Raw genomic sequence first — 19,874 nt, 5'->3', positions numbered from 1 at the left:
AGCCGTTTAGGAAGAGTTTAGTGACATACACAAGTACAATAAAATTATTTAAATTATGATACTAGTGTACCACGAGTTTCTATTGTTCTACGGTGAAATATCAAGTTCAGGATCAAAAGGAGATTACCTAAAGTGTAGAGAGATGGCTGATAGGTTCAAACTGAAATTGATTTCGTGATCATAATTTAGCATAGATAATTTAGTTTAGATATGCATCTTTATCTCTATCTATTTTTATACAAGGATACAAGGATTAATACTTACATATTATTTTCTCTCAAAAAAAAAACAGCATTCAAAAACTTTTGATTTTCTAAAATCAACCCGGTTACATAATAATCTAGGAAATTGACAGATAATATTAGTCTAAGACTACACAAGCAAAGCTATTTATGGACGCAAATAGAATAATGCGCAGACCGTATAATTTACAGTATTATAATTGTTTACATAAAATTATGAGATCCATTAAGTTAAGTGTAACTTAGTATTCATGTAATAAAGTTGTATAATATGTTTTGAGTTTATTGAGACATTAATTGTTTATTTCAGAGTCCCGTACGCGAGTTTAAACGGAACTATTGAAAAAAAAAAGACAATTTAATTGTTTTACCGATGTATTTTTGACATTTCTGTTGCCGGTATTATGAGATAATGTCAAAATAAAAAGTTTTGAAAGGGATAATAATTTTGACTGTTTTTTTTATCCGTGTATGGAATAAAAATGTATGAAGTTAAAGCCTTTTTCGTTTCTAGCTTTTTTTGTGGTTACTTCAAATTTAGAAGTTTTTATTGTACTTAGTTGTTTTAAAGTATGGTGTGCAACAAAGTTTTACAAAATATCAAAACCCTCATAAAAGCTGGGCCTGTATTTTATATGAACTTTTGACTTGAAAAAACAACATAAAATCTCTCAATCTCTAAATTCTCATTGACTCGTTTATTTTCAGAGCTTTCTTGTTCTTCGCGTACCTGAGTTGGGCTGCGAACCCTCATAAGGGCCACAACCAGTTATCAGTGTTGTTGTAAAAGGTTGATGACCTGTTAAATCATCTTCTCTTTTTGAACCTGCTTACTTATTTTGAGTCGGATTTTCAGTCGTGACACAATATTACCTTAATCGTATTATTTATACGCTTATTAACTAAATTTATAATAGTGAGCAAATAGGATTTATTCATTTATTTTTAACTATTATTTAAATTGAGTTATAAAAGTAATAGATAATATTGAATCGTGAATAAGAATTACGAATAGAGGAATAAAATAATTTAAAATTCCTTTATTTATTTTAAAGAATTGGCATGGCCGATAACACTTTGTTATAATTATTTACGCATCCATGAATACGTAAATAAATAAATGTTTAACTATATGGGTAATGGGTGCATTGTGTTAATGAATGATAGATATCTATGAAATAAGCTCTGTCAATGCATATAGCTTGTTTGATAACATCGATTTTCCCTGCAATAAGAAAGTAAGATATGAATGGATACAAAATTTATTCTTCGTTGCAGGTACCTACATAAAATTCCATAAAATTTTCCGAATGAACAGCTTACTGTGATTTTGTTCTGTTCCTTGCCATACGAAATTTTCATCAGCTAATCAAAAAATGTGTAAGAAAACGAAATTGGTTTTATATATCTATAGGCTATTTTATTTTCGGAGTGATGTTTACGAAATACACGACTTCCGCAAAAAAAAACGCTTAGTATACATAATTATTGTAAAATATTCAAATGCCTATCAAATTAATCGCGGTCAAATTATATAAACAATACATATGTAAGTATGTGCGATTAATCCTTGGTCATGTTTGATGATACAATCAGCATAATATTTAGCACCGAGCTCCTAGTCGTGTGTGAAATACTAAGGTCCCCGACGTCTAATAAGAGTGTACTTATGCAAATTTAATTAATGTAAGTAGATAATAGTTATGTAACGTACAATGCTTAATGATCCAGTAAGTTTACAATAATAATAATATTCAACAACTTTTACACATCGCCATCTAGTGTCAAACTAAACAAAACTTGTATTATGAGTACTAGTCAACAGTTTTCTTTTTTTTTATTAAAGAAAAAAACGACTCCCGCACTAAGGAATTTAATCCTTGTATCGCGGGGGGTTTACAAACATACAACTCGTGGGTTTGGCGTGGTGACCTCACCAACTCGGCTATCCGTGCAGTCCGTTGATGAACATACTTATACATAGTATATTTCTTAATACATAAATATTATAAAAAAAATATCAAGCCACAGAACAACCCTCGCGTGTCAAAGAGCGAAAGAACTATAAGTGGATGCACCAAATCAAACATAAGGAAGAGTAACGAAGAATGTTTACTATCGAATGCACATCTATTACACTTTTTCTCAATAATTAAAATAAAAGTCGAGGTTAAGCAACAGCTGTGAAAGTTATTTTTTTTCTTGTATGGAACTTTCTGTGCCACTAGTCTAACTCGCACTTGACCGGTTTTTTTTGCTGCGTTCGAAACGCAGATAAATATGTCTGTCATTATGTACTAAGTTAGTCTATAATTTTTTCAAAAATATTGTTATGCTACAAAGAAGATATCGTGTTTGCCAAAAAAATGCCATTACGTACCACCGTACCACGTTATCACCTTCATAATTTGATAACCATATTGAGATGATATAGGAACTGAGAAAAGCTAACTTCCTCTACATCGAGACCACAACGTAGTTTAGGACTTTGTACTATAAGTTAAACTATAGTTTATAAACCGTTTAATATATGCACTAGTAGGTACAACTTGATCCATTAAATTTAATGATTTTGTTAGTTGATGTTTGTTATAAATACATTGTACGTTCCGTCCATCGATTGCACAATTTGCGTCTTAGCATTGCTATGCGCGCGTGCGACATTGAATTCACGCATTTTCGAACTCGGCCCTCTTGTCAATACCGTATGATCAAACCGTGGGAATCGAAGAAATTACAAAATCAATTGACGTCATTTGTTACTTGGTGATTGATTAGAAATAGTTAATTTAAAAAAAAACTTACGTATTTTATTAGTTTAGACTAAGAATGTCTACAAATTTGAACCTTATATACTATGCATATTGATTTAAAACTTAAATTGAAATAATGAAACGTGTCTGAGTATAGTAAGTATGGGTACAACTATTAGAATCATTTATTCGTCGGACGAAACTGGCCTCCCCTAATTTCTTCCATCATTTTGGTAATTTTCTCCTACCCTTTCATTTGAAATTGTATTTTCCTTTTTCCATTCCGGGGATACTATTCTATTAGATCTTTTTCTTAGTAAAAGCAAGTATTTTGATAAATATTTTTTTTAGGGTTTCATAATTAACCAGGCAGCCCGCCTTAAGTAGAGAAACGCTTTAAATAAAGTTCGTAGCAGTACACAGTTAAAGCGCACAATTTGTTGAAGTAAAGAAAATGTTTATCCGTCTTGAATAGATTAAGCTTGCCTCTTATCTATTCGAGCCCTTTTGCTTACTTATTAAATAATCAACTTTGCCGTAATTACTTTTCTAATGTTTTGAATAAAATAAATCAGATGGAATTCAATCTAATAAGAAACAATAGCTTAATAGACAAAATAATGCATTAATATCAGGTGATACCAAAATATCGTTTCTGAGTAAATAAAAACACAATAGGTCCATAAGTTTTTGCTGTTCAAAAACTCTTTCGTCATATAAACACATCACAGACGGAGCAGATACCAAACTCTTTTAATTAAAATGTACGTCTCTAAACTGAGATCCGTGACTTTCATTATTAGTCAGAGCGTAGATAACATTGCAGTCCTTAGCTGATACAGTTGACACTTGGAGGTAACGTCGTAACACATCTCATTTGTAACAGAGTCGCGTACATCGTTAATTCACTGCTCAAACTACCGTTTTACAACTACAATTCAAGGTATTAAACTGGTTAAACAAACTCTAGACTGTATTTGAACGTTTACGACTGTCGAAAACGTTTCTAGACGAAATTCTACAGATCTCAACTTGCGTTGCCTTTTACGCAATGAATGCAAAACATTAAAACGCGCCGTGACAAAACAATTCTTCTGTGACTAGAATATCAACTGATCGCCCTGAATTGTGAGCAGAGAACGACTAGAAAGAACTTAGAAATGTTTTATATAAATTAGTAACTTATACTCTCTAATACCAAAAGTATCTACTGCAATTGGTAAATAGCACTGACAGCTATCTTTCGATATAGGGGATTCATGGGCATTGATAACCACGCTAGCTCACATCTTGTTGGCATTTCCGATTCCAAATTTGGAATCCAAGTATTTTCATCATGTTTTCCTTCACCTTTTTCAGTAGTGCTTTGGACTAAACAAAGTATTTACGCGCTACCTACTGTATCTCTGTGAAAATGTATCTCTTGCATACAAATCCATACGTAGAACTGCAACCAACACGACTAATCTTTTAACTATGACCATAGTTGATAATAATACATCAATAACTAATAAATAAAAATACCATCTTGTAACCTGTTTATTCTTTTGCATGCCCATAAAAATGAATAAAAGATTCATGCACGAACCCATTTAAATAATTGATGGTTTATTAGAAGTATTTCACAATAGAACATAATGTTGATTAAATAACGTCAATGAATCTAAAGGTTTTATTTAAAAAGGAACGGATAATTAATATTGGTCATAGTGAAGGCTGACGAATGTTGAGAACGTCATGAGGTAAGCGACATTGATCAGTTTCGATATTTGTCGTTAAGATCGATATTATCTAACCAAGTAAATGTCTATGATAAGATATCCTGGAAGTTTTAGTACATAAATGTTTTGAAAGAATACAAATTATCTCACTTAATTTTTCAGAATTGTGTAAAAATATAATTAGTTAAAATGCTGCGATAGTGATCAACACCTGTCTCTTGCGTATCTTTTTAATATCAATCATAATAAAGAAACCACACATAATTAGTTTAAACCACACTTCACATAAAAGTTTTAACTAAAAAGCCTTGACATTTTAAGGCTTACAGACGTTTATCAGATGCACTAAGTGTTTGCGAAACAATAAAATAGTTAAAAAAACCTGCCTCTAACAAACTGTTACACTAAAAGATGTATGTGAACATTTCCTATAAGTTCTTTTAATTTCGTCATAGACAGCGTTTCTGTTTCTTGCGCAATCGGTAAACCACACAAGAACCTATTTCTTGGGGCCTACTACCAAGTCTTTAAGAAACTTGTTGTTATGAAAGCAAGACAGGACACTATATGCTGTAGAGCGGCATTTCGCTTCTACAACTGTAATAATCTAGCATTCAGAATTCGATCTAGGCCCTTTGAGCTGTTATTTTTATTGAATTGATTTTTACATACATTACGTGTTTTTCCTTGGTACCGAGTGTATCTATTGCGCTGGTTTTCATAAAACATCGAATCATATATTTCATATATTTTATTGACCTTTTATTTTTTTTTTGTTTGAAATTCTTCACTAAAAGTTCCGATTGAACCTCCGAAAATATCATAGAGACTCTTAAACTATTTAAGAATTGATATCCATAATAAAACCTATGATACTGAAAAAAACAAATGACTAATGACACTGACCGAAAAAAACACAAAGTTATTGTACAAACATTTACTCGAAGCAAATGTGTATAATATAAACATATTCCTATTACAGTTCCACAGGCGCTAGTACACGTATCGCCATAAATCAAACTTACCGCTGCTCACGTATTTTCCAGCGACCCTGTAAAACATCGGAGAGTCAACATAAAAAACAATAATTCATTATTAGTGTCTTGTTTGTGAAATGTATTTAGATTTATGCTTCCTAAGCAACACGTGATTATTATAGTGAATTTTATTACTTACTAAAGAATTTGCTATTATATTATGAAAAGGCGTAAGTATCTTATTAAAATTGATTTGTATGCCTGCAATTTTACAAGGTGTTTTATTCCTATGAGTATTGCCCAAATTTTAAAATCAGGAACAATTAAAAATGTTTCCACCTGAGTGGCTAACTAGCCGCTCAAGTTAATATGTCCACATCATTTTACATTTTATAGCTTTTAACGTAATAGTTTGAAGATATTTTTATAACTAATTTTGAATCCAATTTATAAATTGAGCAAGCAGTTGCTTCAACTCTAATTGCTATTGTGATTTCGTAAGGCGCTTCAGTATTTTGACGACCTCCGTGTTCGAGTGGCGTACGCACCGGTTTCAAGGTGTCGCTAGCTCTGAGGTCCCGGGTTCGATCCTCGGTGGGGACAATGTAATATTCATATTTCTACATTGTCTCGGGTCTGGGTGTTTGTGGTACCTTCGCTGTATCTGAATTAAATAACACAAGTGCTTTAGCAACTTACTTTGGGTTCAGAACAATGTATGTGATGTTGTCCGCATTTATTAATTTATTAGTATGGTAATTGAATCAATTACGTGTACCGGTCCTGATTATATAAACTTATGGGATAAACGTAATAAGGGTCTTTCGATATATCTTACAACGGGGTAAATAAGCATTTAAGCAAGTTAAAACCAGCGTAAAAAAGTATTGATCCGAACCGGTTTTCGTAGAGCTTTAAATTAATACAATATTTTCGGATACGGCATTACAACTACTCACAATGTCATGTTTGTCTAGGAAGTGCATGAACTCGTGTGACGGATTAGTTATTTAATGTAAGAAAGGTTAACCGGCCAACACCCATTTGTTTATTTCCTATGTTATCATATGACGTGTGGTCCGTCTCATGGTTACCATTTTTTCATTAATCACTGTCTGTTTATAGTGATACTCAAAACAAGAACACAAACTTTGTTCTGGTTTCAAAACTACGCAGAATTGGAAACTTATTGTTAACCAAATGTTTTATTCATTTGAATTTACTTTATTATATAATTTACATTACATTTAAATGTATTTGTTATTGGATTGGTAGTAATCGGAACAGATGAATTGATCGAAATATTGGAATAAATGATATGCACATTATTCAAATTCACTCGAAATAGTTACGATAGACGTAGAGTTTTCAAAACTATCTTCACGTATACTGGATACTTAGTGACGTCACTGCTACGCGCTACGAAACACGTGACGTACTACGCTTACTTTCTTTTAAGTACATGCGCATCTAATACTAATCAGAGAAGAATTAATGAGGACTTGCGTAGCAAATAAATATAAAATACTAAATAATGATAAAGGACATTGACATTATTTATTTTACAAGCGTAAAATTCAATAAATCAGTTACTTCAGCTACTTTTAAGACAGCTTTGAATTACTTTGATTAATTATGATTGGTATTTATTAACGTTGCGACATCTTTTAGCGATTTATTACCTCTGTAGCAGGAATACTACTGTACTATGTATTAAATGCATGTGCAGACCTATATTGAAATTGAAACTGCTCCCTTTTATTGGCACATACATATGTTTCAACGATTGTGTTCTGCTAGAATCTTTGCTTCACCCTGATTATCCCTACTAATATTATAAATGCGAAAGTAACTCTGGCTGTCTGTCTGTCTGTCTATTACGCTTTCACACCTAAACCACTGAACTGATTTCTAATGAAATTTGGTACAGAGATAGAGTTGACCTTGAGAAAGAACATAGGATATTTTTTATCCCGGTCTTTTACAAGAGTTCTCTTGGAAACGCGATATAACCGACATCGACGCGGGTGAAGCCGTGGGCGAAAAGCTAGTTGTGAAATAAAGGGATCGCCCTTTTATCCTATGTCCAGAATTAGGAGCGTTATAGGCTGACTGGATTACTTCCTTTTTTTATTAAAAATAGATACAAATTGAAGTGAACATTAACTTAAATAGGCGTAAACGTGGAACATGCTTCGTTCATCTACATTATGTCCCATAGATAATCGTTGTGGTTATACGCTCTATACATTTACCATAACAAATAGTTGTTTATTTGTTTGGTCATTGCTTATCAACAATACTATATTATTTACACCAGATTCCCATTATACAAGCGCAGTAAAAACAGGGCAATCCCAGAAACGTGTATCGCATCAACTCGTAGGTATCATTTTTTCCTTTGTCAATATCAAATCTCTGACTCAGTAATAAAATTACATAGATTTTATCGATACAATTATTTCGCAGTTTTTGATTGATTTAACAATATAAGTATTCGATAATTCTAAGAGTCATTAAGTAAATTAATCCCGTGCTAATAAGGTTGTTTAATGTTGTTCGTACAAAAAGTTAAGTGCTTTTTGTTTAGGTTACTTAGTATGCCATTTGTATCGGTACAAAGTCAATGTACAAAATGCTACCTAGAATCCGGGAGTGTACTGGTACGACATCTCTGAGGTAACATTTTGCAGTTTTTAGAAGCCAGTGCCGGATCACACCAACTCCTGCCTCACAATAATTTAAAATTGAGTGCTACCCGTAAAAGCTCTTGTTTGTCCAACTTACACTGCACTATACACAAGGTAGTACAGCAAAATAAATACTAGAATTTGAGAACCTAAAAAAATCTATGGGCCCCGTTGGCTCAATTGCTACGGGCCCCGCGCTGTCTTAATCCGGCACTGGTAGAAGCGTGATATTACATTATGAGATATAGAGAGTCCAAGATGTATTAAGCCCCCTGTTAAACCTAGATTATATTCAGAAATTACATTAATTGAATACCATCAATATGCTTCTTTGAATCTATACGATCAAGTTAATACATATCTATTGACATAATGATCCTTTTACGAGCTCAACAAATATTTACTTTCAAACCAAAGTTACGCAAAATTGGGTAAATTTGTATATCCATCAGAATCGTGACAATATAAATACAATTCTTTTTTTATTGTTGGCTTTGTTTTTTTGTTAATATATGTCGTTTAATTTTTGTGAACATAAGTAACGCAGAATAAAACCGCAAGACCTTGAATATAAAAGGCACGCACAGACTATTGCGTAACCTTCCAAATTTAAGGAAAATACCTACTTTGGACGTGTTTTGTCCTAGGTCAATACAAAATACTGTCCGCCAAAGCTTACAAAAATAGTTCTAGGTTTTATTTTTAAGTTTTGTAGTCAATTCGACGTATTGACAAATAAGATACCGAAGTACAAAATTGTATTCATCGACCGCGTCGGGCATAATTACCAACATCAATCAGTTTTAAAATACATATTTTTTAATTTATCAACTTTTTGTTTATTTGTTTCCAAATATAAATTCAAGCCTGGTACCTGCTGGTCATAATAATTTAAAAATAGATTCAGACAGTAATTTGTATGTGAAACCGTGTTCAGACTTTAACCCATTATTATACTTGATACATGTGTCTAAGTTTAGATACCTCAATATCTAAATTTAGCACCCGTAATGTTTATAACTCTACAGCTGTGTGTTAGTAAATGTAATACGTGATTAAAAGCCCCAAAAACTGAAGGAAGGTTATCACCACATCTGATCTGAAATCGGAATTGTTGGGCACCTAGTTTTCGAAGATTCCTAAACATTCCTAATTTAAATTAGACTCAGCCTCCTCCTGCTATTTCCCTTAACAAGACAGTAACAATGAATTGAGGCCCAAAGCCCGGACAGGGTGCTCTTAGTGTCCCATGCCAGAAGCCAGCGTAGTTAGTTTTTTTTTGTGCAAACCCTGCAGTCAAGGTTGGGAAAAGAAGAGACGCCCTTCTATACGGTGCAGTGCACCGTACATAAATGCAGATATATTGCAGCTTACAAATACGCTGTGCACTTTTTCTAGATAGGCAACTTTATGTAAACATTGCACAATGTACATTTTTACGTGTGTCTGACTGACAATACGACAGCCGCGGTATTAAACCTTGTCCGTAGAATACTTTCACGGCAAAATTCGATAAATTTTTACGTCACTTTTTTTACTACAACTATTTCATTTATCTGCAAAGTCTTTAGCAAATACGTTTTACTATACCTACCGGTATACTTGCTTTACAAACCTACACTATGTTGTCATACATTAAATTTCGTGAGGCTGATTCATTATGAAATCATTGGTCTAAATGACTATATAATCTTTACTTAAGACCATCTTTGCCAAACGGAGGCAAAGTACAATCCGCCATAGAGAGCAATCAAAGGTGACCTTTAATTAATTACTATGGGCAAGTGGCATGACGGGACGGAACAGAACAAAACATTTTTTCTTAATAAGATCGCATTCAAGGAAAGTGTGCACATGCACATAACAAATCTGAGGTAAGGTTGGTAACACTTTATAACCAGAATAAAATAAATGCCATAAAGATATAAAAAGATTATGATTATAAAGAATTACCCACTTTTCAAGGAGTGTAAATGTTTACCATTATGTTTACAAAGACGAAATAACCAGACTGTAAATGACCTATTGTGAGACAAATACCTCTTTGCAAAGAGACAAGGAAAAACATTTATCACCGTGTTTCAGCTCCGGTTCATCTGTAGTATTTTTAATAATAACTCTACAAAAATAACTCTTAATACAAATAATACAATTAAAAAATCAAACCTTACAGCCGGCTTTAGACAGGTTTCGAACCTGAGACGTTGGTTTACCAACTAAGCTGTCGCGGTCACTGACCAAGTGTGAACTGAACATGACATTTTGGATAAACACTTAGGCTTAGAGTAAAATCTTGATGCCTCCGTCCTCATATGTATATCACTTTTAATAGAATAAAGAAACTTACGACGAAAATACACAATTTCACTCAAAAAAGAAAAATAATGGTCATGTCTTTTGTACTTATATACTGCTACTCATCTTTCAAGTATTGATTTGCTTTCAATTGAGTTCGGTGTTTAACATAAAAGTGAATCCCTCCACGTAAGTTATGTCAAGACATTAGCGAATCCTCGCAATATAAATATTGACAACGCTCGAATTTGTGATAACTATCTCATCTCATGTTATCTTTACACAAGGTTAGGAGGAAATCGTAGATCTGATGTTACTGTAAGATAAAATATTAGTTAAAACCCGACTCTTGAGATATAAAATATTGTAATTTATACAGTCAGTACATTTACGGCTCTTTGAGACGAATTGTAACGCTTTGTGTTTTGTTCGACGTCGCGTATGGAGATATTAAACAAATTAAGCATTCATTGCAGACGAACTGTACAGAACGTGCGTCTTTTTCATTTAAATGTATTGATCAAAAAAAATCTAACATGTTTTTGTGATTAAATCGTAAAATTTAATATCTAGTTGATTAATATATCGATCGGTAAAATATACATTAAGAACTGTATTCAGATTTGTCCGGCCCTACAACAAGCCCATGTAAGTTACGGTTAAAAAAAATCTGCAAACAGTTTGCAAATTATGAATTCTGATAGGTTGTTATTGGATCTCATAAATAAATATGACAACATTTTTTGGTTGGTGGTTCCAAACAGTTCTTCTTCGTTAGTGGAAAGGAAGGCTACAAGAATTGTCGCCAAAGTAGAAAAGCATCGCTACACTGAATAGAACCAGCAGACATTGTGACAGGATATCAAATCAATCACTTAACAAGTGTAACAGCGACCATTTCCCCTCAATTAACTTATTCGACCTTCACGGAACGTTTCACAGCTTCTATGTTGCCTTTTCTATACAAAAAGTAAAGACAGTGCATCTTTATAAAAGTACATATTGATTAGAAAACCAAACCAGGGAAGTTTTAAAATGTAAAATTATTTTGTTATTTCTTTACACATCAGATTGATGAATGGACATTAAATCAATGATTCCTACCAGACGCTAATGAAATACGTAGGTCACTAGGAAAGTTTTGAGATTTGGCACCTGAACTTCATTTTTTTTCAAAATAATTTCCGTTGGCTGCTATACATTTCTCCATACGCCGAAACCAATCATCAAACATTTTCTGCCATACTTCTTTAGAAACTTCTTCACACGCTAAGTCCCACGCTTGAATTAATTCGTCATCGTTGGAATACTTCCGTCCTTTCAGTTTATCCTTTATCATCGGGAACAGTCCAAAATCACAGGGTGCAAGGTCGGGGCTGTAGGGAGGGTGTTCAAGTAAAATTAACCCAGTGTTGCTTAAAAAATCTAGAGTTAATTGAGCGCGATGTGCAGGTGCGTTATCGTGTTGCAGTCGCCAAGTGTCGAGACGCGAGTTGGGTCGTAGGTTTTTGAGAGATTCAATCACTTGAGGTAAACAAATTTCTGTGTACCATTTTGCGGTAACAGTTTTCTGTTCATCAAGACGTATAGTTTTTATTATGCCCCTTTTACCGAAGAAGACTACGATCATTTTCTTTTTCACGGATCGAGACTGTTTGACGGTGGTTGGCTGTTCCTCATCTTCAAAAATCCATACCTTGTTTTTAGACTTAGATTTGACATCGTAATAGTAAAGCCAAGATTCATCACCTGTTACTATAGAATTCACGTAAGGTGATTTTGCACCATCGAACATATTGAGCATTTTTTGACACCAGTTTTTACGACACTCCATTTGAGCAACTGTTAACAGATGAGGTACCCACAACGTACAAACTTTTGTAACTTTAAGATGATCGTGTAAAATTTTGTGAATTGACGGTGCACTAATCTTCAAGGTCTCTTCTATTTGTTTATAAGTTATATGTCTATCTACTTCAATTAGTTTCTTAACAGCAGCTATGTTTTCTAAAGACACAGTTTCAGTAGGCCGCCCGGGACGAGAATCGTCAGACAAGCTAAAATCTCCTCTTTGGAACTGTTGGTACCACCTATACACTGAGCTACGGGATGGTGCTTTTTCTTGAAATACAAATTTTAATTCACTAACACAATCATCAGCACTCAAACCTCGCTTGAAATTATAAAACATTATTGCCCGAAAGTCGCGTCGCGTTAACTCTGCCATCTCGTCTTAATTAAAAATTATTAAAAAATTATTACGGGTAGATAGAATTATTTTTTTATTTACTACCTGCTACTAATAAGGTAAGCTATTAGCGGTAACAGTTTGATACTTATGCTCTGGATAGTTTAGCGATACCTCAAAACTTTCCTAGTGACCTACGTATGTGTGTTCCCTACGATTGCACTATAAATTATACCATTCAATGTTTGATACGCGTTAATGATCAATTACAGTGCTACATACATCATTTTATTGCATTTCAGACATTAATTAAGAGTACGTAATGTTTATAATTAATATGGTTTATGTTTATTTACACACAACAGTGCTCTTGTGATAGTTCGAAGCTTAATAAGATAATCCTCGTGTGTGATTTATACGGTGCGCGGCAATGAGATCGGCGTGCGCCCGCGCCGGTCGCGCGGCGGCTGCGCGCGCGACGATGCTTCAGTCTGATAATGTATCAGCTCGTAGCAGGCTGGCTACGAGAACGTTAATCAACATATTTTCACGAGTTTTCGTAATTTTAGTTTTTTAGATTTTCGAAAGACAATTGTTTTAGTTTTAATTTACGTTAAACGTTTGAACTTGAATTCGTTTGTTTTAAAAATTGAAAAGGAAGTGTTAGTCATACATATATGGGCGACGTAAATAAAGTTACCACATTTCCTGACATTATGAGAAAGTGTTTCAAGATGGGTCTATTCAAGAGTGAGTATAGATATAAGGACCACATTACATGTACACACCACTATAATAAGCATGTTTTCTAATTATCCTGTCTATAACCTAGCAACTCTTAGGTATCCTACATTCATGACTCCTAGTAATACACTCGAATAAATTTATGAATACGAAATTATTTAAGTTGTGTGAATCGATCAGTCATGTCCGTCCGTCTTCAATTTGTTAAAATACCCACATTAACATAATTGTCCGGTATACAGATAATACGTCAATGTTTCTAAATATACTCACGTACCCTTAAGTAACAATTCATAATAACGGAATATTTGAACATCGAATCAAGGAAAATTGAATGAAGTGATTGTAAAACAATTGAACGGATATTTGTGACTTCAAGATTTCGTAATAGAAATAAATCGATTGTTCCCTCTGTTGCTCATGTTAGCAGATCATGGTATGTGAGAAAAAAGACAAGCATAATGATCTGTGCAATGTACGAACCGAATTGCGATAGTATTTTCTGCTCAACTGTAAAGACGTCTAAGGATGAAGGTAGACAAATAGTTAAAGTCGATGTGATATATAACATATAGTATACTCGAGTACAAAAAATATCTTATTGAAAATTTGTTCACACATGTGTTAATTTCTAAACCATTTTATAATTAGTATGATATCAAAATGTTAACTAAATGCAATACTGCGTTAGTAACGAAAGTTGTCAGACTGGAACACTAAAACAACCTACTTACTAGGATAGGAACCAAGGGCTACGTCTTAAAGAAGTTTGTTGCGGGTGTGAAAGAGAGATGCCACTCTACACCTCGTATTGCGCTATCCCTCTCTCCCAAACGCATCAGTATTGCTTTTAGATATGAGTAGGATACCTGGTTTAGATAACACTATGTTTACTTCATACATACTTTTAAATAAAGAACAAGTTTTCTTTTATTTCAAGAAGCATTATCATAGATTAGTAGATACTTTTACGTTAATACGGTCTTACAGACTACAGTTGACCAAATATTGCTAATAAGAATAAAATAAGCGACACCAATTTTACCCAAAATTATAAAGGTTATGCTGGCAATTGTATTAAATAACTTAAGATAATTAAATTAAAAAGCAGAATAAAATAAGCCAAATATTTTGCAGTGCTTACATTCACTTGCATTTGCAGTCGAATATTAAAAACGTTCCAGATTTTTGAACAAATTGAAATATTCAGGGCCTATATTAATCGTTATTATAAAGGTCGATTTGTATCAAACCTTTTGCAATAAAGAAATACTTTTTAAGGTTTTATTATCGCAATTAATGGAATTCGTAAATCTACGTACTAAATAACGAAAGATTTTAAAAAATAAAAAATTTTTTCTTTATTTTGACACAAAACCATATACCAATTATTTTAAAAATCTTTTATATTTCAGACGTTTTAATTTAACTGCACAATTGTCTATTTTTTGTTATCAAGTTTACTTGACAAGTGTAACATGGTTAATATACGTAGTTTCTAAATATAAATTATTGCTGCGTTTGGAACTTGACAATATACTCCAAGCTATCGTAATTCTTTTTTTTTAATGATAAACATAGACAATGATTGTGCACCTGTTATCCAAGGCCTATGAGCACTGTCCACACACTAAACATATGCAGACAACGAGACAATTATAAAATTGACAACGTTCGGCCTAGCCTTTTCCCAACTATTTGGGGTCGGCTACCAATCCTACCGGTTTCAGCTAAGTACCAGTGTTTTACAAGGAGCGACTGCCTATCTGACCTCCTCAACCCAGTTACCTGGGCAACACGACACCCCTTGGTTAGACTGGCTGTCAGACTTTTCAAGCTTTTGACTACCTGTAACGACTGTCAAAGATGTAGGAATAACAGCCGGGACCCACAATTTACTACACACTACATTTTACACACTTCCGAAACACGGAGGAACTCGCTATGACAAAGATGGTCACCCACCTACGGACCAACTGCGTCAAGCATAGCTTAACCTGTGATCGAATCACAACACTCAAAATAATTTATGAGTAGAGATAGATCTCACATGATAATTATTCTTTTGTGTTCTTCTATTTTGTTTGTTACTAGAAATTACCAGCTAAATATACTTGCATTCGTAGAATTAGCATAAAGTTATTTTATAATCTGCATCATTTTAAAAGAAACAACAACGTTTCAACAAAAACAGAAACTAATATAAGATCGTTAAAATTCTCACTAATATAAAATGTTAAAATTTTAATATTTGACAAAATACTACTAATCTGCTACCTGCAATCATATTGTATCTATTTCTATATTTTCTCATGACATTGTCCTATATTTCATTTCTAAAACGATTTCTTAACAATACCTACTTAAAATGTAGTTAAAGATTTGTATGATACGCATTTGAAAGCAATGTAATTATAATTTTTTGTATGAAAAATATTATTAAAAAAACATGTCAAAATAAAACACCGTTTTGACAAACTATGGCAAAAAGTATGACTGCATTTTGTTAGGAATAATTTGCAGTTCCTTATAATATAACCTAATGAAACTAAAGAAAATTGTAAAATTGATGGTTAAGCTGCAACTGTTTTTTTTCATTTCGTATTTAGATATATTATCATAGACTAGACAGACTACAAATATGAAAATATTTAATCATCTTGGAGAAAATATTTTTCAATAGCAGATGTTTTCACCGAACGTAAGTTGATTTTGAAAACATTTATCTTCTGCTAATGTAAATCGCTTCCAAGATATCTTGACTAAAGAGAAAAAAATTTCTAATATCTACTCGTAAAATAAGTCCGAACTTAAAATAAATTTTCTTTGGGTAATGATCAGATTTGGGCCATTTTAAGCAGAACATACCTATATTAAAATCCATTTGCTTAAAGTTAGAAAATGAAGTAGGCTTTTTGAACGTCAAAGCAAAGTAGACAGCACTCTGTACGAATTGAACAGCCTTAACTAGTCCCTAAGTTGTGAAAAAGAAATAGCGCATCAAACTCCACAGCACATCAAATTCCACAGCACATCAAATCAAAATACTACTGGACTTGCTTGTCAGTAACAATAAACATAACCTTTCATTGACAGTCGGGTAAAAGTAATCGTGACGTAATTAGAATTCCCATTTGTTAGTTCAATATCCTAAATTGATTAATTAAGGAAATCGGTGTTTTAATTAAAAAACTGTTAGATATGTAATTTGGTTCACTCCAATTAGAATTCAATTATAACTAGTGCATGTTTTGGAAATATATTTGTAATTGTTTTATACTATTAGCCGGATATTTGCAATTATATATGCGCCTTGCTTTCTAACCTTGCTAAAAGCTTTAAATGGTATAGATCTAACTGTTATGTTTGTCATTTATGTTTTAACTTACCTGATATATAATATACTATTTCTCAATATTATTAGGAAGCTACGTGTAAAAAGCTATGTAGGTAATTGATTTAACTTTTTCCATTTATTAATTTGTCACTGAACCACACGACTTTCTGAGACCTGATGACTATCATTCAACTCAGTCTCAGAATCTTCTAAAGGATCTTTCAAAGGAGTTCCTATTATTTTGAGTTATGGTTAAATTTATTCAATAAAAGTAATTTTAATATTAAACCATTGATTTGCACCGGGTTTACACGGATATTGTGTTCTAAATGTTACGATCAGATGTCAACAGTTTAATTTCATAATGCCAATTCACGATGTATTTAAGTAATCTATGCTTATGTTACGCTAAGCTGATTTTCGGTAATAACTTTTTGTAAAAAATACCCGAAAACGTTTACCTACATCATGTAGGCTTGTCATACAAGTGCAAATTATTACTACAATTAGACTTAATTAATTTATCTCTTGAACAGGCAATAAAGGTATATTTAGCAAAACAGAATAATTAACGTTTTTATTTTTAACCAGCATTCAAATGTTCACCTAATGATCGTAGTTTCCTCTTATAAAATTAGGAAAAAATATGTAATTGTAATGGTACGCATGTTTTATGGGTCTGCGGGTTATGCACGATGATTTGTTTGCAAAAACTTTTAACTGAAAGATGGTCAATGCCCTAACACATTACATAAAAAATGGTTTATTATAACTTGAAAACGAATTCTCTGTGCATTAAACGTCGAAAGGTTATAATAGCCAGCCAGAGCAGAGTCAGAATGTCTTATTTTTACACCTACGTTAACCATTTCCTGGTAACTTCTGAACCAATATTGATGAAATTTCCAGTTAAAGTTAATGTAAACAAAACCCTCTCTTACCATCGTGCTTTGAACTTTTTTATTTCCTGTGATTATTTGAACATTAATCATTTCGAACTCATACCCAAGAAATTTATGTAAAGAAAATCGCAGTAAGTAAGTAGGTTAAAATGGAACAAGCTTAGTCGCTAGGCAACTACTTACTAATTCTGCAAACTTGCCTCAAGTATGTACCTATATTACGCGCCCTATGTGAATAACCAATTTTTTATACTTTTCATACGTGAGAAAAATGTGGTTAAACTCGTGGAAATCTAAGAAGATCCGCAAACATGTTGTTTGTCTTATAACTTATATCTTTGATAAATTTTGGGATTTACGTGTTACCTTGTAACCATGTTATTTCAAGTGCAACGAAATGTTTGCTTACCAAAAATTTGGGTTTAATGTTGATCTTACGGTGAACAAGCAAACTAACTATTTAATTAGTGTTATTAGGTAGTGCGATAATTTCCATAAGGCAATGTTCACAGGTTCGCAATTTACTTTGCGGTTTACTATCATTATTTTACACATCATTTTTATTTCTTGTGGAATTGTTTGGAATTTGCCAAACTTGTGATGACTTCTGTAAATTATATTTAGTAAACAGTCGTACCTTCTTCAGTACATGTACAACCCACGGTCAAAGGTAATCGATTAATAAAACAGTTTTTGGGTTAAATTAATGTTTTGCCAACAGAGTGTTATGTAGCGAATGGTTGGGTTTCAGGGGTACTAGTATTGTGGGTCTGCGGCGATGCATACGAGACACTGATTGCACGAGCGCCGAGCGCCGACCGCTGTGATCAACGCACTCGCTCGACCGAATAGATTGAAATACCAACCTAGCCCTTTACTACTTTGTATTACTTAGTATGAATGAACTTACTATACAAGGACAGCAATGATTAAAAGTGCAAGTTTATTTAGAGAGAATTATCGTCAGTTATATTATTCACAATATCGTTATTGTACAGAGAGATAATAAAAGAAATGCGTAGAGCGGTTTCGCATTTCGGATTGACGCATGACCGATCTCCTAAAAGTTAATTCGATTTCAACTACTTCAAACCAGATATAAAAAGTCATAAAACACCTTGGACCTTCTACTGCTTAAACCAGAATCACGGAATTGCTGAATCATGCTCGTCTTGCTAGTCTTTAGAACTGCTTCTTGAGTCTACTAAATATCTAGAATCTGCATCTGTCGTTTCATTCCAAGTTAGGACAATAAAGTTAGTATGCAAGTTTTGCATTGTACACTGTGATTGCTAACAAAATGTTTCATAATAGTACGCGCAGGCATTGCACTTTCCATATAAGTGCTCGCTTAGCGGCAAATTAATGGTATTCTGGTAACATTGCAACAATTTCTTGTCAACAACACGAATATCTGTAATAATAATGTTTTGTAAGTTAAAAGTAAATGTACGTTTTTGAGTTACAATAGCCGCAATTCGGTCGTGGCCATAGAAAATAATGTATTTGTCATTGTACTCTTAATATGCTGAAATTAAGTATTTAGCGTGGATCGGAATTAAAATGTAAGCGACAAATGCGTAGTACGAATTAAAATGCTCATAATGTGAGGAAAATTAAAACAATTTATTTGTGTATTAATTCTTTTTATGGCAAAATTAAGGCCAAAATGTAATTTAGGCCATGTTTTGATCCAAATATACGTTTGTATGTTCATGTCACTTACGCTATGTCGAACTTATCTATTTTTTAATCAATAGTGCCTCATTACAGTTAAGCTAACAAGTAAGGGCGGCTTAAAAGAGAATTGTTGAAGTAATTTTGTTTTTCTGCGGTTTGTTCCACAATTATCAACGTAGGTATATTGTAAGATTTTTTTAAAGTAATAAGTTCCTAAGAATGCGTAAAGCGAAATGATGTGATGTGTTATTTTCCTGTTCACTGTAATATAAATCTTTTCTAAGAGTATATTTTATTATTCCAATTAAATTTTGCTCAAAATGTTTTATTATGTAGGTAGCTACT

At 33.0% G+C, this 19,874-nt stretch overlaps 1 protein-coding gene across 2 annotated transcripts in view; it reads left to right on the top strand.

Moving 5' to 3' along the window:
- Positions 1-19,874, top strand: part of LOC113498250 (organic cation transporter protein-like) — a 52,060-nt gene that overhangs the window by 9,811 nt on the left and 22,375 nt on the right. The window contains exon 1 of one of the 2 annotated variants that reach the window (XM_026878194.1): positions 13,542-13,616. The exons of the other annotated variant lie outside the window; for it this stretch is intronic. Coding sequence (XP_026733995.1) covers positions 13,544-13,616 — 73 coding nt within the window. The 5' untranslated portion in view covers positions 13,542-13,543. Of the gene's footprint in view, positions 1-13,541; positions 13,617-19,874 lie in introns of those variants that run through there. 2 annotated transcript variants of the gene reach the window in all.

This window comes from Trichoplusia ni, chromosome 10 (assembly GCF_003590095.1).
Source record: "Trichoplusia ni isolate ovarian cell line Hi5 chromosome 10, tn1, whole genome shotgun sequence".
Classification (NCBI taxonomy): Eukaryota; Metazoa; Arthropoda; class Insecta; order Lepidoptera; family Noctuidae; genus Trichoplusia; species Trichoplusia ni.
Note: the sequence above shows the minus strand (reverse complement) of the source record. Positions and strands in the feature narration are given on the sequence as shown.